Source organism: Zerene cesonia, chromosome 29 (assembly GCF_012273895.1).
Source record: "Zerene cesonia ecotype Mississippi chromosome 29, Zerene_cesonia_1.1, whole genome shotgun sequence".
Lineage (NCBI taxonomy): Eukaryota > Metazoa > Arthropoda > Insecta > Lepidoptera > Pieridae > Zerene > Zerene cesonia.
This window is the reverse complement of record NC_052130.1, coordinates 6,546,743-6,567,693: the sequence shown is the minus strand read 5'-3', so window position 1 is coordinate 6,567,693 and position 20,951 is coordinate 6,546,743. Positions and strand designations below refer to the sequence as shown.

The 20,951-nt window shown below is 33.6% G+C and overlaps 1 protein-coding gene across 1 annotated transcript in view; it reads left to right on the top strand.

The window, feature by feature from the left end:
- Window positions 1-5,393, top strand: part of LOC119837819 — a 25,648-nt gene extending 20,255 nt beyond the window's left edge. The window contains exons 4-5 of the mRNA XM_038363590.1: window positions 2,561-2,696; window positions 3,281-5,393. Coding sequence (XP_038219518.1) covers window positions 2,561-2,696; window positions 3,281-3,413 — 269 coding nt within the window. The 3' untranslated portion in view covers window positions 3,414-5,393. The remainder of the gene's footprint in view (window positions 1-2,560; window positions 2,697-3,280) is intronic.
- The last annotated feature ends 15,558 nt before the right edge of the window (window positions 5,394-20,951 follow it).

Below are 20,951 nucleotides of genomic sequence, written 5' to 3'. Positions count from 1 at the left end.
CCGACTAAACTCCACTGTGTCCCGTCTTCCCGCGCTATTCGCCAAGGTCGTGGGAACTCTTATTGAAATCATCCACTAAAATGCCCTCCAGCTTTTTTACATACTATAATTATTTCTTGTATGCGACTATTTCATAGTGATGTTAACTGAATTGATACCAAACTCAAGTGGTGGCGGTTGTACACCGCTGCAAACTCATAAGCTTCTAGCGAATCCTTGATTTAATATTAAGTATACATTAGTACTTAACGAGAAGGTTCGAAAACGAGAGGTTCTGAGTTTAGTCTGACAAGGCGAAAATACACTTACAGATAGAGAAATCCTAAAAATAGTTACAAGATGCATTTGTCTCAAAAAAAAAAACGAGTTCATTTCTCCCTATTATTCCTATCCATGAATGTACAAATAATTGAGCATGTTACCGTCGACTGGGCCAAACATCTCGCTGCACTCCTGCCGCAGAACGCTGCATATTGACTCGTAAAAATTACGATTGTAGCATATCTTTTCTGGTCTGCAACCGGAAAAAATAATCATAACAATCTTCTAGTCCTCTAAAACCATTATGCATATGGTGAAATATGATTACTGAACAGGTTGTTTGTTTATTTGAACGAGTTTATCTCAGAAACTTTCGGGTCGGTTTCGAAAAAACTTCCACCTTTGGATATCTACGACATCACTGAGTGCTATTGACTACATTTACTACGGCTAGAGCTGGGGTTGACTCATATTTCATATAAAAATAAGGGTAGAGATTATATATTATAAATTGAGGCTTTCTAAAAAACAAACACATTAAAGATCAATGTAGAAAAATATTTAACAATAATGGCCTACGTTATAAATCACGAAAGAAATTAACAGAGCTAAAGTAGCAGAGCTACCTGATAATCTCCCAGCAAGTGAGCAGCTCTTTGCCGCAGGAAGATATGTTCATGGTACCGCGGTGTATGTAGTCAAACGTGAAGTTGTGATACGGCTTATATGGGATAGAGAATGCGTCGTTTGCGTTCACATCTGAAAATATATTCCAAAAGGCTGAGGGGATATAGCACTCAAAATAAGACCTGAATTTCTTTCTCAGTTTGTTGTCTATTAACAAGATGATAATGTTCTGGTGTTTGATTTTACGCGAGTACATGTACGAGTGATTTTACATTTCTAGCACTTTACAGGGAACGACCAAGTAAAATAAGGGATATATCGCGTCTTAAATCCGTTAAAAGGATGTTAATTTCTAAAAAGATGATAATGATTTTCGAGAACTTTATAAAATGTGTCAATTTTGTACAGAACCTTAAACAAAACTGAAAAGCAAAAAAATATGGTAATATATAACTAACGGTACTTGAAAACTTAAATATAGAGAGAAGGATCAGATAATCTTTTTAATAGGTTGCGTTAAAATGAATCACATCATCCGAAATTTCACCAAAAGTTTATTTTTGACTTTAAACTTATTTCAGGGTCGACCCTAAGCTTAAACTGCTTGCTTTGGATCTAATTAAGAAGGTTGAATTACATGCTATAAATTATAAGTGCGTGAGAGCTCATTACATACGATAAATAAAATATTACCAAATAATAGCCATACCAGGTATACTTACAGCAAACGATGTTTAATATAATAAGAAAATGTACAAACAAGAAACCCTGCATGTTACCAAGTTATCAGTGAATGCAATGAAGGCGTCTCGTTAGACACGGCGTTGAGGTGATAATAGCCCGGTTTTAATTACATTGTGTTCATTAAAAGATTATAGAAGAGTTAATTAGTAGTGCTGATGAGGTTACGATATTGTCCAATAATATTAAAACCATCACTTCGTTAAAGCCTTTCTCCATAAGCGGGTAAAGGTACTTGGAGATGAATTAAACGATTCCATCTCGAACGACTATAATTCTTTCCTACAAAAATTGTCACTGACGTCCCTGGGAAGAGTCATCCAAATGCTATATTGAGACCAAATGCAATTCCCTATCAAAAACAGAAAGAATCACCTCATTCGGTTGAAATCCCACGGCGTTATCGAGTAACAAAAACAAAAAATACAGTCGAATTGAAAACCTGCCAGTTTTTGGAACGTCGGATAAAAATCGACCACTAAAACAAGGATATTTCACTGTTTACAGAGTATCGTTACTTAAATTTGAGACGTTGAAGTTGGCGCTTCTACTTAATTTACTATACTATGGAGGGTGGATAAGGCAATGATTATTATTTAAAGATTCAGGTGGGTTGCTGTGACGTCGAAGGAGTTGTAATTCCAGTTTGGAAAAGTGATGTCCCTACTTCATGTATATGTTTGTCTTTTCCAAACCAAAGTTTTCTTCAAATAGTTATAAAAGTTGTCATCAAAAAGCCACAAAAATCTTAACATGAGTATTAATACTCACATTAATTGGATTTAATATTTCGTAAAAATTTATACTCAAATTTTTAGTTTTATGTCATTGAAATATCAAGAAAAACTCAATTGATAACCTTTTAAGGCTTAAGGTAGTAAAAGGATCCTAAAGCAATCGAACTAACATTTGCAATTGCCCTGCATTCCAGTGTTGTTCTGCCTGGGCGCGATGTCGGTGTGGCTGACGGAGTTCTTCCTGCGGCTGCAGCACAACGTCATGTCGGAGGAGGACCTCGCCAACAAGTGGTCGTCGGACATGACCGCTGAGTTGGGGATATCTTTTTGGTAACATTGATAAAATAACCCTTACCGATATTATAAATTCGGAAGTTGTTTTTGTCTGTTTTCTCATCGTAACCGAGCTATTTTATGGTGTGTTTTTTGCTTTGACTACGCCGGTGAAGCCGTGGGCTGAAAGCTAGTTTGGTTAGATAGATAGATAGATAGATAGATAAAAAGTTTATTAAAAGAACACATTAAATACATGACAATTACAAATTAAGACAATTACACAAAGAAAAATTAACATAGAGAGGAAAAAAAAAAAAATCGTCTAATATCCTAAACACAATCGTAATGATTGTTTTAACGAAGGAGTTTATGGTGATTGTATCAAACACATAGTTGTGTGACACAATATGAAACAGCGTAACTGTAATACCTTAAAACGACGTAACAGAAAATATACAAAATATGTCTAATTTAAAGTTTATACAATTACATAATTATTTGAAAAATAATAATTAAATACATACAGAGAGAGTCGTGTTAGTAGCTCAAAATACGGTTGAACTGATCTTTCGCTCAATTTTTCTCTATTTGTATGAAAACCTAAAAAAAAAACTCAAGAAATAACTCGCATGTTGCAGGTTAGTGGTGGCGGCGTGCATCGCGGCGTTCATCAACAACGTGTGCGTGCTGAGCGCGATGGCGGACGCGCCCGCGCGCGACGCCGCGCCCGCGCTCGAGGAGAAGCTCAACGGCGCTATCATGCTGTACTAGACCTTGTTACATACACGCTATGGCTCACTTTCGCTTGATGACCTCGATGTATAATATAATGTAGGTGGGCATACTGTGTTAGACCTTATTGTTCTGCTGCTATGGTTCACTTTCGCTTGTTGGACATCGACGTACTAAATGATGTTGGTTGTCATACTGTAATACACTTTGTTGTTTGGACGCTATGGTTCACTTTCAGTTGTTGGACTTAACGTACAATATGATGTCGGTGATCATGCCGTATTGGACTCTGCTGCTATTGTAGTTGGGTTGAATTTCAAGTGTTATAACTTGTTGGACTATAGTGTTGTCTATAGTTATGTATTAGACCCTATTGTTATTGCGGTTGGGTTCAAATTCACGTGTTATAACTTGTTGGACTAGATAATGTTGTTGTCGACCTTATCGCGAGGCAATTGGATTGAATTTCAAGTATTATAACTTCTTAGACTGGATAATGTTGGTTAGACCTTATTGCTATTGCAATTTGATTGAATTTCAAACGTTATTGCTTTGACGTTAGCTCGTCGGATTTGATAATGCTGTATTGGACCTTATTTCTATTGCATTAAGATTTAAATTGACTATGAAATCTAGCCAATTCATTGCATATGACAAATACTCTTCCATTACCGTTCAAACTTCTGTATTAAAAAATATGCAGTGTTATAATTGTTTAGGTATTCACTGAACATATTAAGAGCTTAAAACTCACTTAACAGGATGATGATATCAGCTGTTTTTCGTGAGTTAGTAAACATTTAAACACTGTTAATTTGAGATTGAAATCTGTCGTAAAAATTTGTTCCGTAACATTGTGAACTGGGCATTGAACCCTCGACTTGCAACCTGCATCTGACGGACGTTTGGGAAAAGTAAATTCTTGGCATAATGGATAAACGGTATATTTGCAGTCGACGATAATGCGATAAAGTACCAGCATTAAGGATCACATTTTTGCGGCTTTAAAGTTCCCTTTTAAGCCGCTGCCCACAATTAGTTTCTTAAGAACCAAATTAATTGCGACCACAGGAACCCTCAGCTTTCATATAAAAAATGAATAATAAAAATCGCTTCTTTACTTTTATTTACTTTCATTCGACAGTTCTGAGGTAACAAAGTCAAAAAAATAAATAAATAAGTAATCCAATTGATCACCTACTCCTTTTTTTTGAAGACAGTTGAAAACGTGTATTTGTGTTGACAAACACGACGGGAAATAACTTGCAAATTTATGACATCGAGATATAGACTTAAACGTGTAAATATTAAAGTTGATATTCTCATACACACGATTTAATGGAAGTGAACAATGAATTGATAAGAAACGGGTAAGGCTTTATAGATTACGTATTAACGCGAATAAAACGTGGATTCATTGTAACGGCTGGTAATAACAAATATTTATACGTAATTCGGGTTTACTTTGTGTTTCTTTTTTTATTATAATAATTATATCTCCTTATTATTATAGATAGAGTATTGTATAAATGATGAGTGTGTAAATCAAATAAAAAAACCTAGAAAATCTGATTTATACGAATGATTAAATAAAATCTTTTAGGGTTTTTTATTTGATTTACACACTTATTCATCTATTTACATAAAAAAAGTTATTCTGGCGAAATATAACATTGAATAGTCATTCTTAAATATTTAATACATACCTTGTTATTCGCTAAAGTTTAACTTATTTTAGTGTTTTTGTTATGCGCTAAAATATATTTGTCGAATCGTCCGTCCTTGTAGCGTGTAGGCTTAGAATATTAATATTTTTAATAAGTTTTACAATTATCTTTTTACGGTAAAGGCTGATTGTTGTTAAGATCTGTATATCCGTCCAATAAATATCTTACATATTTGTATATTTGCAATGAGATAATTGCTTAACGATTTATGATGTAGTTTTAACTTAATATCAAAATGAGTGATACATAATATTTTTATTTAAAATGTACTGTTTATAAATGTGTATTATAGAGGTTCACCTTTTTAAATTTTATATGATGCAGTACTTATTATCAATATATTTCTATCTTCTATAATATAAATAAAAAAACTTTTAAATTTCAAATCAAAATACAGACATATTTATACTTATTATATAATATATAACACTTTAAAAAGTAAAATAGGACCGAATGAGAACAATATCATATTAAACACTAAAAGAATCACAGTCGGTTAAAAACTCACGGAGTTACCGTGTTAAAAATAATAATCGTTTAAACATTTTTCGTTTTTGAGAACGTCGGTTAAAAATAATTATAATGTAATTTACACTTGAATTTTGTAATAGGAAACCTATCTAGCTCAAAGTTAAGTTCTATTGTATTAGTGCCATTAGGTTAAGTTTCTGTAAGTAAACTCTTGCTTTTAGATACTAATTTATATTTGTATTGTTTACTATATTTTGTAACATTGTGGAAATAAATACAAATTTTATATATGTTTTGATTTTTATTTGGTCTTTGATAATTTGTTTCGGAATAAAAGGTTCTAGCAGATAAAATGTTTATTCTACATTAATTATAATTATGTGATATGTGTGTTATTGAAGGAATGTTAGAGTACTCTGTAATTCAATAAATTATCTATAGAACAGTACGTATACGAGAAGTCATTACAGTTTTGAATTGACATTTTGGGTAAAATTATTTACGGTAAATTGTGACCCATTTACCTATTTTTGTGTCAAATGCAACCAACGATGTTTTTACATCTACTCTGATGCTTATTTTAGACTTTAAATTCCATGATTCATTATTATATTAAAAACAGATTTTTCTTTTATGTGAATGCGGACAATTGGGCTTGTGTTTCGTCTGATGGTAAGCGATCATCACCGGTCATGAACATTCGCAGATGCTCAGACCTCTGCGAATACGCTGCCCGCTTTTATGGGGTAAAGGATAAGGAAAGAATGGCTGGAATAAATGGAATGGACTGGGAAAGGTAACGAAAAGGAAATGGGCCTCCGGCTTCCCCACTCATCGTATGAAACACAATAGCATGCTATTATTTCCCGCCGGATTTCTGTGGGGGTGTGGCACTTCTCCGGTGCGAGCTGGCAGAATTCGTGGCGAAGATTTCTTAACACCCACATCTAGAATTTTGATATATATGGATAAACGGAGAGACACATTGCGAGCTTTTTCATCTTTTTCCTAAATGGAATCTTCCGATCCCTCTGAGGACAGATTGTGTGTATTGGGGACTTTATGACTACCAACGTGACACTGGCTGAATCCATCCTCAGTGGAATCGGGAGATGACATTTAATAAAAATGAAGAAGAAGAAGACTGTAATTTAACGGTCTGCTTCGAATAGATTTATAACTAACCAAACGAAGAATTGTAAATGGTTCAGTTCGAAATGTCAACTGATAAAGTTAACAATCTACCGAGATAAGCTAACGTTGTTTGTAATATTGCAACTTGCATATCTAGAATCCATTTCATTTTAACTATCTCGTTTAACAAATACTCGCATATTTAAATTTGTCCCAGTTTCCATTTAAATAATCCCGCCGTGTGGCCGTCAAAGCATTCACTAACAACAAAAGCAATTTGATTTGCTAATAATAGTTTACCTCGAGTTACGTTGTGATGAAAAATATTTAGAATTTATGCCGTCCATTAGCATATTGCCTACTCTAAAACCCTTTATTTATAATGCTTTTAACAAAATACGCTTTCATTTTACGGTATTATGAAAAGAGTTCCAGAGAAACGTATTTGAATAAAATAAATACATTTTTCGTTATTGTTTATAGAATTTATACATTGTGCTATCGCGCATTCGCCGCTGGGTGCAAAATTCTGTCCTCCATTTTTTTACACGCTTTTATATTAGCTTAACTTGATGGGTGTGTTTATATGCTTGTATATAACCGGCTCTTTTAGATTCGATTCGATTAACTTTGAGCGGACAGACTTAAATTAAACTTTGAACGTAAAACGAACGTTTTATCCAGGACCAGTGAGAATACAATGTTTTCATGTGTTTTTTATTATCCCGTTTAGGATTGCCAGGATTAAACAATAACGCTTCATAATCTTTATTTGAGCAAGTTAGACGATTAAGTTGATCTATCATTAAAGCGTGTTTTTTATCTTTATTTATATTCCATTAAGTCTGGCTTTAACGACAGAAAGTATAGGTTAATAATATATAAGCTGCACAAATATTCCATCAATATAGTTAGATATTTATAACAATATATAATATGATATCTGTGAATCTGTCAAATGTTACCTACATGAATATTATATTCAGCTCGATAAGTACGCAACATAGACTATACATTTATATATATACTCAAGACGTTTTTACTCGATGTGTGAGTGTTACAGATCACGCTTTTGATGTTATTTTAGCTTCTGTTTCTCTAATAACGTCCGCCATAATACTCGTATTTATTTCCCATCAACATATAAGCACTCGAGAGTAAAAGACATCGCCCTATTACAATCTTATTGTATGTACGGATGGTGGGTCGCCTGATGGTAAGTGTTTCCACCGCCCATGAACATTTGGAGAGCAGAGAGCAGAGGAGCCTCTACAAATGGATTACCGACTTCAAATTGGAAAGGGATTGACGAGAGGAACAAGGGAAAGTTGTACACACCTATTTGCGCGAGTAAAAAATATTAAATTGTTTTCTTATATAATAATTGCAAAGCTTTCTCAAACAAAGCGAGTTCATTCAAAACCTTGAGCTAAATTTCGCATAATTATAAGCCTTTTGTAAAAAATGAAACTCAACTAGGCTTCTGTGAGCACTCTTCGGGTTGTTTGTGATTGTGGGCTTTCCGCATAACTGATGCTAGCTCGCGGCTTTACTCGTGTCGGGTAATTGAAAATGACGATGATGGTTTTTAAACTTATTTTTCATATCGTTTAAACGGTTAAATAAACTACAGGTATATTTCCTAGTAATTTAAAAAAAAATCTAACTTTATATGTTTGCATCCGGTAAGCTTCGGACGTACTGATTTCAGTGATATCTATTGTGCAGATTTTGAATGCTAATATGGTAACAGACAATGTTGGCAATTTACAACACTTAATATAATATGAAATACTATTTCAATGGCTAGGAAATTGTATCGGTATAACTGAATAAAGCATCTATGGACATTGTTTATTTGCTTTATCTAAATTGAAAAAAATCTAGTTTATCTCAATATAAATATAAGTACTGGTAGTGCATTTCGAAATAGAATTTTCTAGAAAGCAGACATAAGACTGTCGGTAAAGCTTTCCACTGCAGTTAGCACGCCGTGTTACATTATGCAGGAACTTGGCAATTTGTAAAACTTTCTGGGAAATTTCTTTTCATGCTTTACTTTAGTTACTTATTATTTAAAAGTGCAGCTATTTCTGAAATGCAAGTAAATGGAAGTAGAATTATAATGTTCACTGATGAACTATATAGTACCTACCTGGTACAAGTTATAGTGTAAAATAAATTAATGTTTTGAATAGGTATTTTTAATTTTATATTTGATTTCCATTGACTCTCAAGGCATAGAATTTAATTTGAAACGACAATTAGTTTAGGAGCTTCGTGTAAAGTCCTACGTAAAAATACCGGCAGGTTAATTATTTTTCCAAATAGATTGTAAAATTGATTATCGCTATCAAGCAATTTATTTTAATACAATCTTAAGGGAGATAAATTTGAAATAAAAGAAAGGAGTGGGACAGAATATAAATATATGAGTTAGTAAATAATTACATGTTCATTTAAAGACAAAACAAAACAGAGCAACGAAATAATGACATATATATTACTAGCTGTGCCCCGCGGTGTCACTCACGCCGTAAATAATGTTATAATATAGCTTGCTCTAGCCCTTCTCGATAACTACATTATTAAACAAACTCTTCAGCTATATATAGTATGTACCTTTAACATTTAGGGTTTGGTTAACAAGTCGGCAGGAATTTTGTTTGATGTTTTACTTACAAAAATTAAAATATTCATTAGTTTGAAGATAGATTGCTCTAATATTTATATACAATCCTTACAATTTTACAGAGTACAAAAGAAAATAATTTACACCAGGAAATTATAACAGAATAATACCATAGAATTGAGGATCAGAATGTATTAGCACGGTCACAAGAGAAAGGGTTGGGGAACTTTCGTTGGGGAGGTTTCTTCATTCGCCGCGACGTAATATACCAATTAATGTAGATTCTGCTACCTCATTCCTATCCTTTATACATAATCAAAGTATCTGTATACTATTTGTTTTGTGCCTTTTTATAACACCAAGCTCTTTTTGTAATTCACAAACTACGAGCTGTGTGACAAAAATCAGCAATTAGTAATCCTATATAAAGACTTTTATGAATCCACAACTTATTATGAATTTCATAAAATATGTATGTTTGAATGTTATGACAGCGTAGATTTACCTAAAATATTCGAAAAAGAGCAGGTAACTACTGAAGCGAAAACGACATGGGTATATAGCGAGTAAGAAAATTTGAATTATGGAAATATTAAAAAGCAATTTATTCTAGATAGAATGTGTATGTGTAGATACACTAAGTATTGAAAATATAGTGCATACAATTTAAAAAGTTAATTATAGTATTAACACATTGAACTTGTTTCCAAATACTTAGGAAAAGCCTGAGTGACTGGTTTGCACTTAAACCATAAAAGGTTGAATTCCAGAAATAGGTCTGGCACTTCCAACATCCTACAACTAACGAAGTTGAGATTGCACTAAGACGCTCTCTCACTTGCTGAAAACTTTAAGGCGACGAAGTTTGAAATGGTTGCAATATTAATGCTGTGCTTTAGAACTAATCCTGTGAACAGCAGCTTTATACTTTGATCCCAGTTTATGAACGCGGTTAATTTTAAAATACGTCAGTTTATTTAAGCACGAGAAAATATAAAAAGGTAACTTTTACACACTGTTTTTATCAAACATTTGAAGAACGCTATGGAAAACCTATGAATCCACTTATGTATGTTACTAAAGGTCTGCCCTGGCTTCACCCGTGGTACGTTTATTATCTCCATAAGAACCTACCTCGCGTCCTAACAAAAACATTGAAAAATTGCTGAAACAGACGAGTCGTTCTCGAGTTTACGCTCAGCAACACATTAAGCGATTCATTTGAATTTCTATAAATATCACTACATAGTGTAAAACAAAGTCGCTTTCTCTGTCCATGACGTCCCTATGTACGCTTAACTCGTTAAAACTACACAACGGATTATGATGCGGTTTTTTTTAATAAATAGAGAGATTCAAGAGGAAGGTTAATATGTATTATAACATCTATTAAACTACTACGAAATTAAGTGCGTGCGAAGCAGCGGGCAAAAGCTAGTATTTAATAAATTATTCTTCTCCGTTATCTTGTACGTTCTATATCTATGCAAAGAAGATGGAAACAAGGAGTAATTACTTCAAACATTTACCTCACCACACACGTCGTATATCACTAGACCAATGGGGAAGGTCAATTGGTCTTAATATACTGTGTCGATCGTCTTGTTGGCAAAACCCTTTCCCTATATTCCTTTGAAGACCCCATCGCAGGTACATTATGGACGTGATCGCGGTTATAACTCGTTTACCTCAATAAATTTCCATTCATGCTGACAAAGATTAAGATATATTACTTTGGGAAATCGAAACGGTTTGCGTAAGGTATAAAAGAAAAGGTAGCTTGTATAATCTGTGTTTTTATAGGGCAAAGCTTGTTTGCTACGTGAATTATTCAATGGAAATGAACACGAAACTTAATGGAGAAGCGTTTTCGATAACATTTTAATGCTTTCTTTTTTGTGTATCTTGTTTTGTTGATAAGTAATATTTATAGATTGATTATAATTATTTTAGATCTATAGTATTATGTCATTTATGGTTTAGATTTAAAAAATACACAAACTTACCTCTGTGTTTCACTCTTTTATAGATTAAAGTAGAAGAAAAAATGATTTTTTATAGTCACGAAGCCATATAATATTTTATATGAAATTATTTTCTTGTATAGAAGAATAAGTTTTTTTTGTGTCAGTCTGCTTCCCCGGTGAGAGATGCCATATTAAAAAAAAACATTTAAAAACAGTATCAAATACATATATACTTTACATCTGATAAAGAAAAAAAAAATGAGCATTGAAATGTATTTTGCCCAGTTTCTTAATAACATATGAATGCAGATACGAAAACTGAAACATGTCATCCTTACACGGATGAGAGGATCTCAGCGGTTTCTTTTGAGGTTTCCTTTCAAATCTAAGAATAAATAGAGATAATCAAATGAAGGATAACAACCCTTGAAATGGTTCAACATGTAGCAGCACACTACGTTTGAACTGCGAGTATTTTAGCAATTCCTTTTAACGATGAAGTAATAGGATTTTCTCTGCAGCCTTTTTCGTTTATGTAGACTAGCTAGCGACTTCATTTTGGTTATGTGAAAGTTTTGGGCAACGCTGTTTTAATAGATTGCCTGTTACTTCTAATACTAACATCTATCTGTTAGTGTCAATCTATTAAAATCGGTTCAGGATTGTCGGAGAGCCGGAACAGACGGGTAGGCAAACAATTGCATTAAAATTAATTGCAATATTTTCAAGGGATCGTATATACTTTCTTAATATGCATTTAATAGAAAATGTGTACCATTGATTGTATATTCTGAATGATACCAGCGCGCGGCTTCGTCCGCGTAGTCAATTGAAATGATAGGTATTTACGTGGTTTTACTCGCATAGTTCCCGTTTCCAGGAGTATTCCGGGACAAAAACCATACTGTCTAATTTTCGGGTTTCATAATATCTTTGTGCCAAATTTTATCCTGAGCGGTCAAGTGTATCAGTTTAAACGATAGTTAAATTTATACTGAAATGAGTACGTGTAATAAATATGACTGTCTTCCAACAATATCAATATAATTTTAAATCGAGAGTTAAATCCAAATGGACCCAACAAATAGTGAAGAAGGCGTTAGATGTCAGACAAATAATAAGTTATATTAATCCCATTAATTTATTTGTAAATAGCGAGTTCGCTCTCGAGACATTGCCTGTAAGGTAGCGTCCACAGACAGTCGTGGCAGGCAGGCAGATTGATAACTATCTATCTGAACTTATTATAAAGAGGGATAAGCTGAGCCTTGTATTTGTGTGTGTACATAGATAGTGTAGATGAGATGACGCCTTTTTTATGTTATAGCGGGCAACTGAGCTGGTGGTTGGCCAGGTGGTAAGGGATCACCCATGAACATTGGCAGGGGCTCAGACTTCTGCCCGCTTTTAAGGGGTAAGGGATAAGGAAAGGATTGATGACTGGAAAGAAGGAATGGCTCCCCCACTCACCGAACGAAACACAATGGCATGCTATTATTTCACGCCGGTTTTCTATGGGGGTGCGGTGCGAGCTGGCCCATTTCGTGCCGAATGGTTCGGCTCCCACCCTAAACGTGGCTTAGAAAAATCTTTGAACGTGGAAATTAGAACTAAAACTTAGAACGTGGAGTATCCTCTGATTGGCTAATTCAGTTTCTTTCTAGCGGCGTGAGGCGGGGTGCGTGAAGCCAGCGATTTCTGGCTATACTTGAAGGTCATTCAACATCATCAGCCCATATATGTTCCCACTGCTGGGACACAGGCCTCCTATGAGGGTTCAGGACATAGTCCACCACGCTGGCCAAGTGCGGGTTGGCAGATGTCACATGTCGTCGAACTTTCGATTCTTGGACATGCCGGTTTCCTCACGATGTTTTCCTTCACCGTTTTAAGCAGTGGTGATGTTATCCACATGTGCAGATAGCTTGAAAAATCAATTTATTTCCTGCACGCTCGCCTGGTCTCGAACCCCGGCTTATCGATTTTGAAGTCCGAGGTACTCACCACTGAGCCACCACTGAAGGTCACTCGCATATATGCATTATGCAAGACCCAGCTTACGCCTCGCGGACCGTACTGTGTTCTTGTATGCATGTGTCTAATGTTTTAACACAATTTACTAGACCGATTTTCAAAATTCTTTCACTGGTAGATAGCTGCATTATTCTCGAGTGTTTCTTTCTAGACTAAATTATTCGTAGGCTAAATTTAAGCTGAACGGATTTCTATAATTTGGATCTTGGTTGGATTTGCCTTCACTTGAATTAGCATGAGAACTTAAAAAATATTATTATTTACCAAAATATCTGTTCAGGCAGAGCCAGGACATAACTACAGCAATCGCTATCACGACAGCTAAAATAGCATCTTTGTGAACACAGCTCAACAATACTCGTTTTGTTTGCTTACTGTTGTTGGAAGGAGCTTGTTTATTTTAGGAATATACCGAAGAAAATATCTCATAACAAGTGAAATAATTGTATTTGAGTGTTCTTGTTGAATTTATTGTCTTCAATATTTTCTAAGTCTCTTGTCTCCCGTTGAAACACATTTTCAACCAATATTAAAAAGAGGGGTGTTATAAGTTTTACGTGTGTGTCCCGTCAAACTGTCTGTGTGTCTTTCTGTCTGTGGCATCATAACTCCCGAACGGATGCATTGATTTCAATTTAGTTATTTTTGCTTTAAAGATGATGAAAATCGGATGAGCCGTTTAATAGTTGTAGAATGAAAGTGGGTAGACCGAACGTCTTCAAATATACTCGAATGGGGTCTCAAATAGCTTAGTATGATGTGAAAGTTGATTGTTATCTTTAGCCTACTTATAGAGAGAACGGGGGATGGGAGATTTTCAATAATTTTTTTATATATTATGTACAGTATTGATCTGGTTCCATTTTATTATAGCGATAAGTTCTGCGTTCGCTGATATAGGTTGGCTGTCAAAGTGCTGCAACGACATATAGAGTATACATAGTTATAGCTTGTTTATTTACACTCTTTTGGACCTTTGCTGGCTAATAACTAATACTTGTAATTTGAAAGCACTTTTCCTGTAAAAAATAAAAGAAGAAATATACTAATAAATGAAGGAAATTGTGTAAAATTATATTTATACATTCACAAGTTAGTTTAAGTCAATAAAGAATTTCACATAAACAAGCACTAACCTGTGGGCACATGGATGTTCAAGTATTAATACCGGCTGGATGTATCATAGCGCCAACTTATGAGGCAGCTTATAACAGCTTTATGACGTTCATAACTTAAGCTTTTATTGCTTCATTTCCTATGGAATTATTTATAGTTCATAACTATTTTTCAAGCGTTATTTTATTAGACTTGTAGGTTACCACCATAACTCTACGGATCTTTTTAAATAAACTTGTTTTGATAAACTTTAGTTATTTCTTTATTTATTACACTTTATTGTGTTAGTATACAAATAGAACCTTCAAAATTTAGAAAAAAAGACTTATAATAAAGACTTATAACTAGACCAGCATAGAAGGTGACATTTTACAGTGCCCTTTAAAAATATATTATATGTTTGTTCGTATATTATATTGTTTATTTAGTATTTGTAAACAAAAAAGCTATGGGAACTAAAAGTATGGTAAATGACTTGACTGATCTTTCCACTGTATTGTCTCATACAAGGATGCCGATTATCGTTTTATCGTTTCTTTGTTATGTACCTAATTAAATATAAATTAACAATCAGCTTTTACCTGAGTTTCTACTTAAAATATAATGTTGTTTTAAATAAAGACAATAATAAAATATGTTTATAACCTCAACAACATGCATTAATCTAATCAAATTTACCACTTCAAATCTCCAGAAATACAGCATAATAAAAAGGTATCTATTTAAATACATGCATCTCTATAAATAGCTAATAACAGCTAAACCAATGTTGCTGAAAAATGCTCATTTGAGCGGAACAGGGCGTAACACGCAGTCGTTTGGAAAATTATCCCGCCCGCTCTTGGGAGACTTACATGTGGATCTAACCACTATGAAAACATAATGTTTCAGTGTTTATGTGGGTAAATTGTAGCTCCAATGATCGTGTGGGCTAGCACCCAATTCTTCAGTTCCTGGTTATGTGGGTATAGAGATAGAAAACCGGATTTTGAAAGTCAAAGTATGCATTAGCAAATCCAGACTAAATCTTTACATACTCATACTTATCACAACCCTTTACTATTAAACAGTCCGAAGACTTATAGAAACATTGATAAAAAATCTGATTCGGATTAAATTTAAAATCATCTCAGCTTTCAAATAATTCACTTTGGCTTCATAAAAATTGCCAATATTTTAGGGAGCGATCCGGTTACATAAATGAAAGCAAATTAACCCGAAAAATAGCATTAATATGAGGTTAATTATGCCTTTATTTCATTTGCATGAACAGTAAAATTTAAGAATCTTAATTACCAAATAATCAAGAGATGTAAACGTAAAATTAAAAAAAAGGAGTTTTTCGTAGCAACTGCCAATTTAGATAGCAAGCCAATACGTAATTAAAGCTTATTAATGGTAATTAATAAAATATGTCTATTTACAGACTAAACGTTTTTAAAAAGTCTATCGCAATGCCGAATTATATGTAACTAGCAATCCGCCACGCTTGATATTATATATCTTATGTTACTCAGTGAAAATGCAGCTTTCTAATGGTGTAATGATTTTTTGATATCGGTGTAGTAGATTTTGAGTAAAAACATATATACAAAACCACTAATGTTTCTTCTTCATAATATAGGTTTAGACAATAGTGACATTTTTAGAAATAGCCTACACCGACCTCACAATTCTTACATTTGCTTTTTCTACAAGACCGTCTTATTTCGTAAACTACATAAAACTTCAGTATTGTCCGTAACTTATAATTATGAGTCCTGTTTCCAAGGAGATAGCGCACTTAACGAAGTATGGGAATAAACTCGACTTTCGCACGCTCCTGCAGACTGCGGTAAAGGACTCAAATAAGAAACACGCTCTGTGGAACAGGAGCTAAAATGTTATCCACTGAAAGCGAATAGATACATAAATATAAGCATCGATTTATGAAAATCTAGCAGTCCGCCACGGCTTCGCCCGTGGTACATATATAGTCTTTGTCAATAAATGGGCTATCTAACACTGAAAGAATTTTTCAAATCGGACCAGTAGTTTCTGAGATTAGCGCGTTCAAACAAACACACAAACTCTTCAGTTGTATAATATTAGTATGGATTGAAGGATATTTAGGAGGACCAAACTCACTAGGAGTAGGAACATATTTTTTTTGCGAAATAAATAATGAATAAGTGAATATTCTCGAACTTTTATTAACTGTTATGTACAGTTATGCCTAAACGTTTTATACTTCATTTTATCATTACGTAAATAATATTATATATAGATTACATGAAGATTCAGAGCTTACAAAAAAACACTCTATTCATCATAAAATATATGCCCAAAGAATATAGAAATTGTAGACAAGAACGTAATATATGTATATAAATATGTAACTTATAATACACGTGACGTCTGGTAAACATCACTGCACAGTTATATGGCCAGCTATACCAAGTGCATCATATTGTTTCTTATGCATGTTGTTTCCATGTACCATAAAGCGTCAAACAAATATAATAAACACATCTATACCTTTGCAATGGTTGTGTACCTTAAGCTTTAAGTAGGTACAGAGCTAAGAAATTGACAGCAGTTAAAGTTTAATGAATGTTTTGCAAATAATGTGGCAACCGCCATCAGTTTTTCTAGTAAACGAGTGAAGTTTTTGAAATAATAACTAGCTAGATAGAAGTTGAGTTGATGATACTGTGACTGGTAACGCCAATATTATTAAAAAAATGAATTAAAATTAAATATTTATTATTTTGTGGTGTAATCCAACTACCCTCCTTACATGCGAGCACAACCAATCACCGCACGCTTTTAAGGCACCACAACGTCCCTATTGGACGTAGTGACTCATATACGTCACACAGTCTGCATCGATCTTCCGTGACGATCGGATCTCAATAACCGCCGGAGTGCCTGCACGAGGCCTCTAGAAATTTCGTGTATAATTCGCATATCGCTGGAGAGCCTTTATGAGGCTTTCTTGTCACCGCATCAATCGAAGAGATCTTTCATAAAGGTCGTAACCGCAACCGCCGGAGAACCTCCACGAGGTTCTCTAGATATCTCAGGCATTGTGCTAGTGTAACCACGTTCCCATTCGGTCGCGCTGAACCGTCGCGTGTGTGTGTGTGGAGTAAAGGACTGGATCTGGTCTGCCTGGCCCGAGCTGGAGGACCCTTGACCGCGTGGTGCTGTGCCGCGTGCTTGCTTGGACGCTACTCCCTCAGACGAGGTATGTGCCGTGTGTTCCCGTCTTTCCCTTTTTCGCTACACCACGTAGATAGTCTGGTTTTATGTGGATTCGAGGGAAGTAATTTAAAATATGTTTGTTTATTTAAAACTAATTGTATTATTATTTGTTTCTCTTCTTGTAATAAGTTATTATATTAACTTAAGCTGCTATGTGGTGTTCATAAAAATGTACGAAGCAAGAGTGTTAATTAGGGGGTCGCGGACGAATTCTAAGCAGAACGCAATGGAGTTTAGTAGATAGTCTATTATTGTAGTAGTCTACTCTCTAGGGTCCGACATAACCCAAGGTAAAAGGTTTATTCTAAAAAAACGTTCTTAATATATATAATTAAGATCAAAACTGAATTGGACAAGTAAAAAATTTCAATGATCATTAGTGATGGAAGACCAGTGTCTTAATAATAGGTATCAAAATCCCACTGGATTTTAATAAGCGATTGACATAACCTACAGCTGTTAGTTGTCAATGTTATATTATGTTGTGATACCTTAATTTCTCATAAATAATTAGCAAAAACATAATTTTATTAAAAACTATAGAAGGTTAAAGAAGCTTCCGCTTTTCTCAAAACTTGCCTACTGGATGTTTTTCACTACTGGGACACAGAACCCTATAAGGGTTGGATTCTATGGACTTTTATTAGCAAGTAATCCAAAAGGCGGAGAGAAGACGTACTGTATACTATATACTTTTATCTGAATCAAAGCGAAGTCCCTAAGCTGTATCAAACCGCTGAATCGCTTAACAAATAACCATAATTCACTGGCGAGGACATGACCAACGGCTCTTTTATTGACACAGCGAGTGCAATCAGAGTATAAACATAACTAGATGTTAAGACGCCTTCATTTCCGTTCACTGGAGCTTCTAACAAACCGGAAGGTTAGGTGAATTACACATGAGCGGTTTTGGGACGATTGATTATTTGTCTAGTTAGAAAATTTTACGTCATATTTTATACAATGGTATGTTTTAAAACACTAAAAAGATGTCTTTGTTATAAACGATTCAATTACAGTCTGGTAAAAAGGTCTATGGACATATTTTTTTATATATATTTGAGAAAGTTTATTTTGTAAGGACAACAATTTACATAAATAAACTATAGCGACATTGCAGATGGAGAATGTTTATGAATAAACAATTTTATGAAACGTCCTATAATCTTATTAAACACTAACTAAAGTATGTTTAAAAACTTATGAATATGACAGTTAGTTTTTAAAACAGATCTGTTAAAAATTGACACTTTGGAAACATTCGGGCGTGGATAACCTTATGTTTCCTTTAATATTAAATTTGTATTTATTGGCTCAAGCCCCAGGTATCGCAATATTTTGATCTTCGTTTCTTGGATGTAGGCCAAGTGACCCCTCGATATTGAATTCAGTAATGTCTAAAAGGGGAATAAATAATAAAAGAGTTAGGTAGTAAATGCAACTGAATTTTATTGATTCCCAAATTATTTTATAGATTTCAGTTTTATTTTGGTTTGGAGTAGGCTCTTGAAGTTTTATTGTGAAATATAAAAAAAAGTTTAAATTTGCTTTATTTGTGTATTATGGTCTTCAAGTACAATATTGCTTCGAACTGTTTAGATGAGCATGTAAAGATAATGAGGTTAGATTATCATGACTTCCCACACACATAATGTTTTTGTCACATAATGTTTCTTTATTTCTATTAGGCTTGTCAAACCGATTGTTACTTATCATGTTATGAAATCTAACAAAAAACACACGTTAGCAAATTATATTAAAATATGTTGTATGTCAATTTTATAAGCACTAAGCACTTTGCAATGTCGCCTAAATAACTCACCTAGCCGTCACACAAGATATGCCCTGTAGGCCGAATAATAGATGCCTTTAATGGGCCAATGCTTTTAGCTATCTACAGTGGGAGGACTAATTGATAGGTTAAAGCGATTTAGAAATAAATATAAAATAAATACCTTTCATACGGGTAGAATTTTGTAAGGCCATCTGAGGGGAAAGTACTCGGATTACTGTAGATTTTACTTCAAGAGAATATTTTATTATAGAACTATATAGTTATTTTTCAATCAATCATTCATGCATTTAAACATTTTCGAAAATTCGTTTACCACACCGACTAGACTCTGATTTAATGACTCCGTGTACTTTCATTGCATCGATTGTTTGGGTCAATTAGTATAACTAATGATTTTGAAATCTCTTAAATAAACTTAGAGAGGGAGGAATAAGATATTTCAAAAACATCTCCAGACATAAAACCTTACCATAAAACCGTACCTGTTATAACGCGAAAGAACAAACATACAAACTCACATTTATTATATTATAGTCTACAGTCTATATTAAGGATAATAGATTAAGAAGTTAGGTAGTTAATAAGACCAAGGAGAGTAGATGAATGAATGAATTATGTAAATGGTGTTATTAAAATAATCACTTATTTATAAGTTATATAAATGACTAAGAAATAATAGGAAATTCAATAAATTAATAATTAAAACTTAACAACTTTAAAATCACAAAAAGGCACTAAAAAGGCAGATAATCAAATTAATAAAAACCTTTCGTATCTTGTGCCACGCGACAGCCTACTTAAGAAATACTTAAATATTAAGTAACTTGGGAATATAGGAAGTTTTCATATTATGAGTTTAAAATGTGAGTTGCAGTTTAGCTTTGTTTATAACTTTTATAAATATAGGATAGAATAAACTACAGTTATTATTGTGGAGATATATAACACGATTATACATGTTTTTTTTTTGTATTTCAATATTTTAAAATAACTAAATATGCATAATGTCTCTTTTGTTTTTGTTTCATATATGTCTTTTTTTGTAAATGTTTGTGTGCAATAAAGTATTGAATAAATAAATAAATAAATAAATAGATATATATTAATGAGCGAGGGGAGGATTTATTATAATTAAAACCAAATAAATATATGCGAAATAACAATACAAAATACCTTTCAATTCATAACGTTAGTACAGATATAATATGAGGGTCATTGTATATTATTTACTAGCTGTTCGCCCCGGCTTAACCCGTGGTACATATATAGACTGTGTCTCTCAGTGAAGTTGCAGATTTCTAATGGTGAAATAATTTTTGGAAGCGGTTCAGTGGTTTTTGTGTGAAAACGTTACAAGCATACAAAAGATACATATCCTCTTAATAATATTACTGTAGATATAAATGTAATCAGACTTACCGAACGCATTTTTTTTTTTTTTTTTTTTTTTTT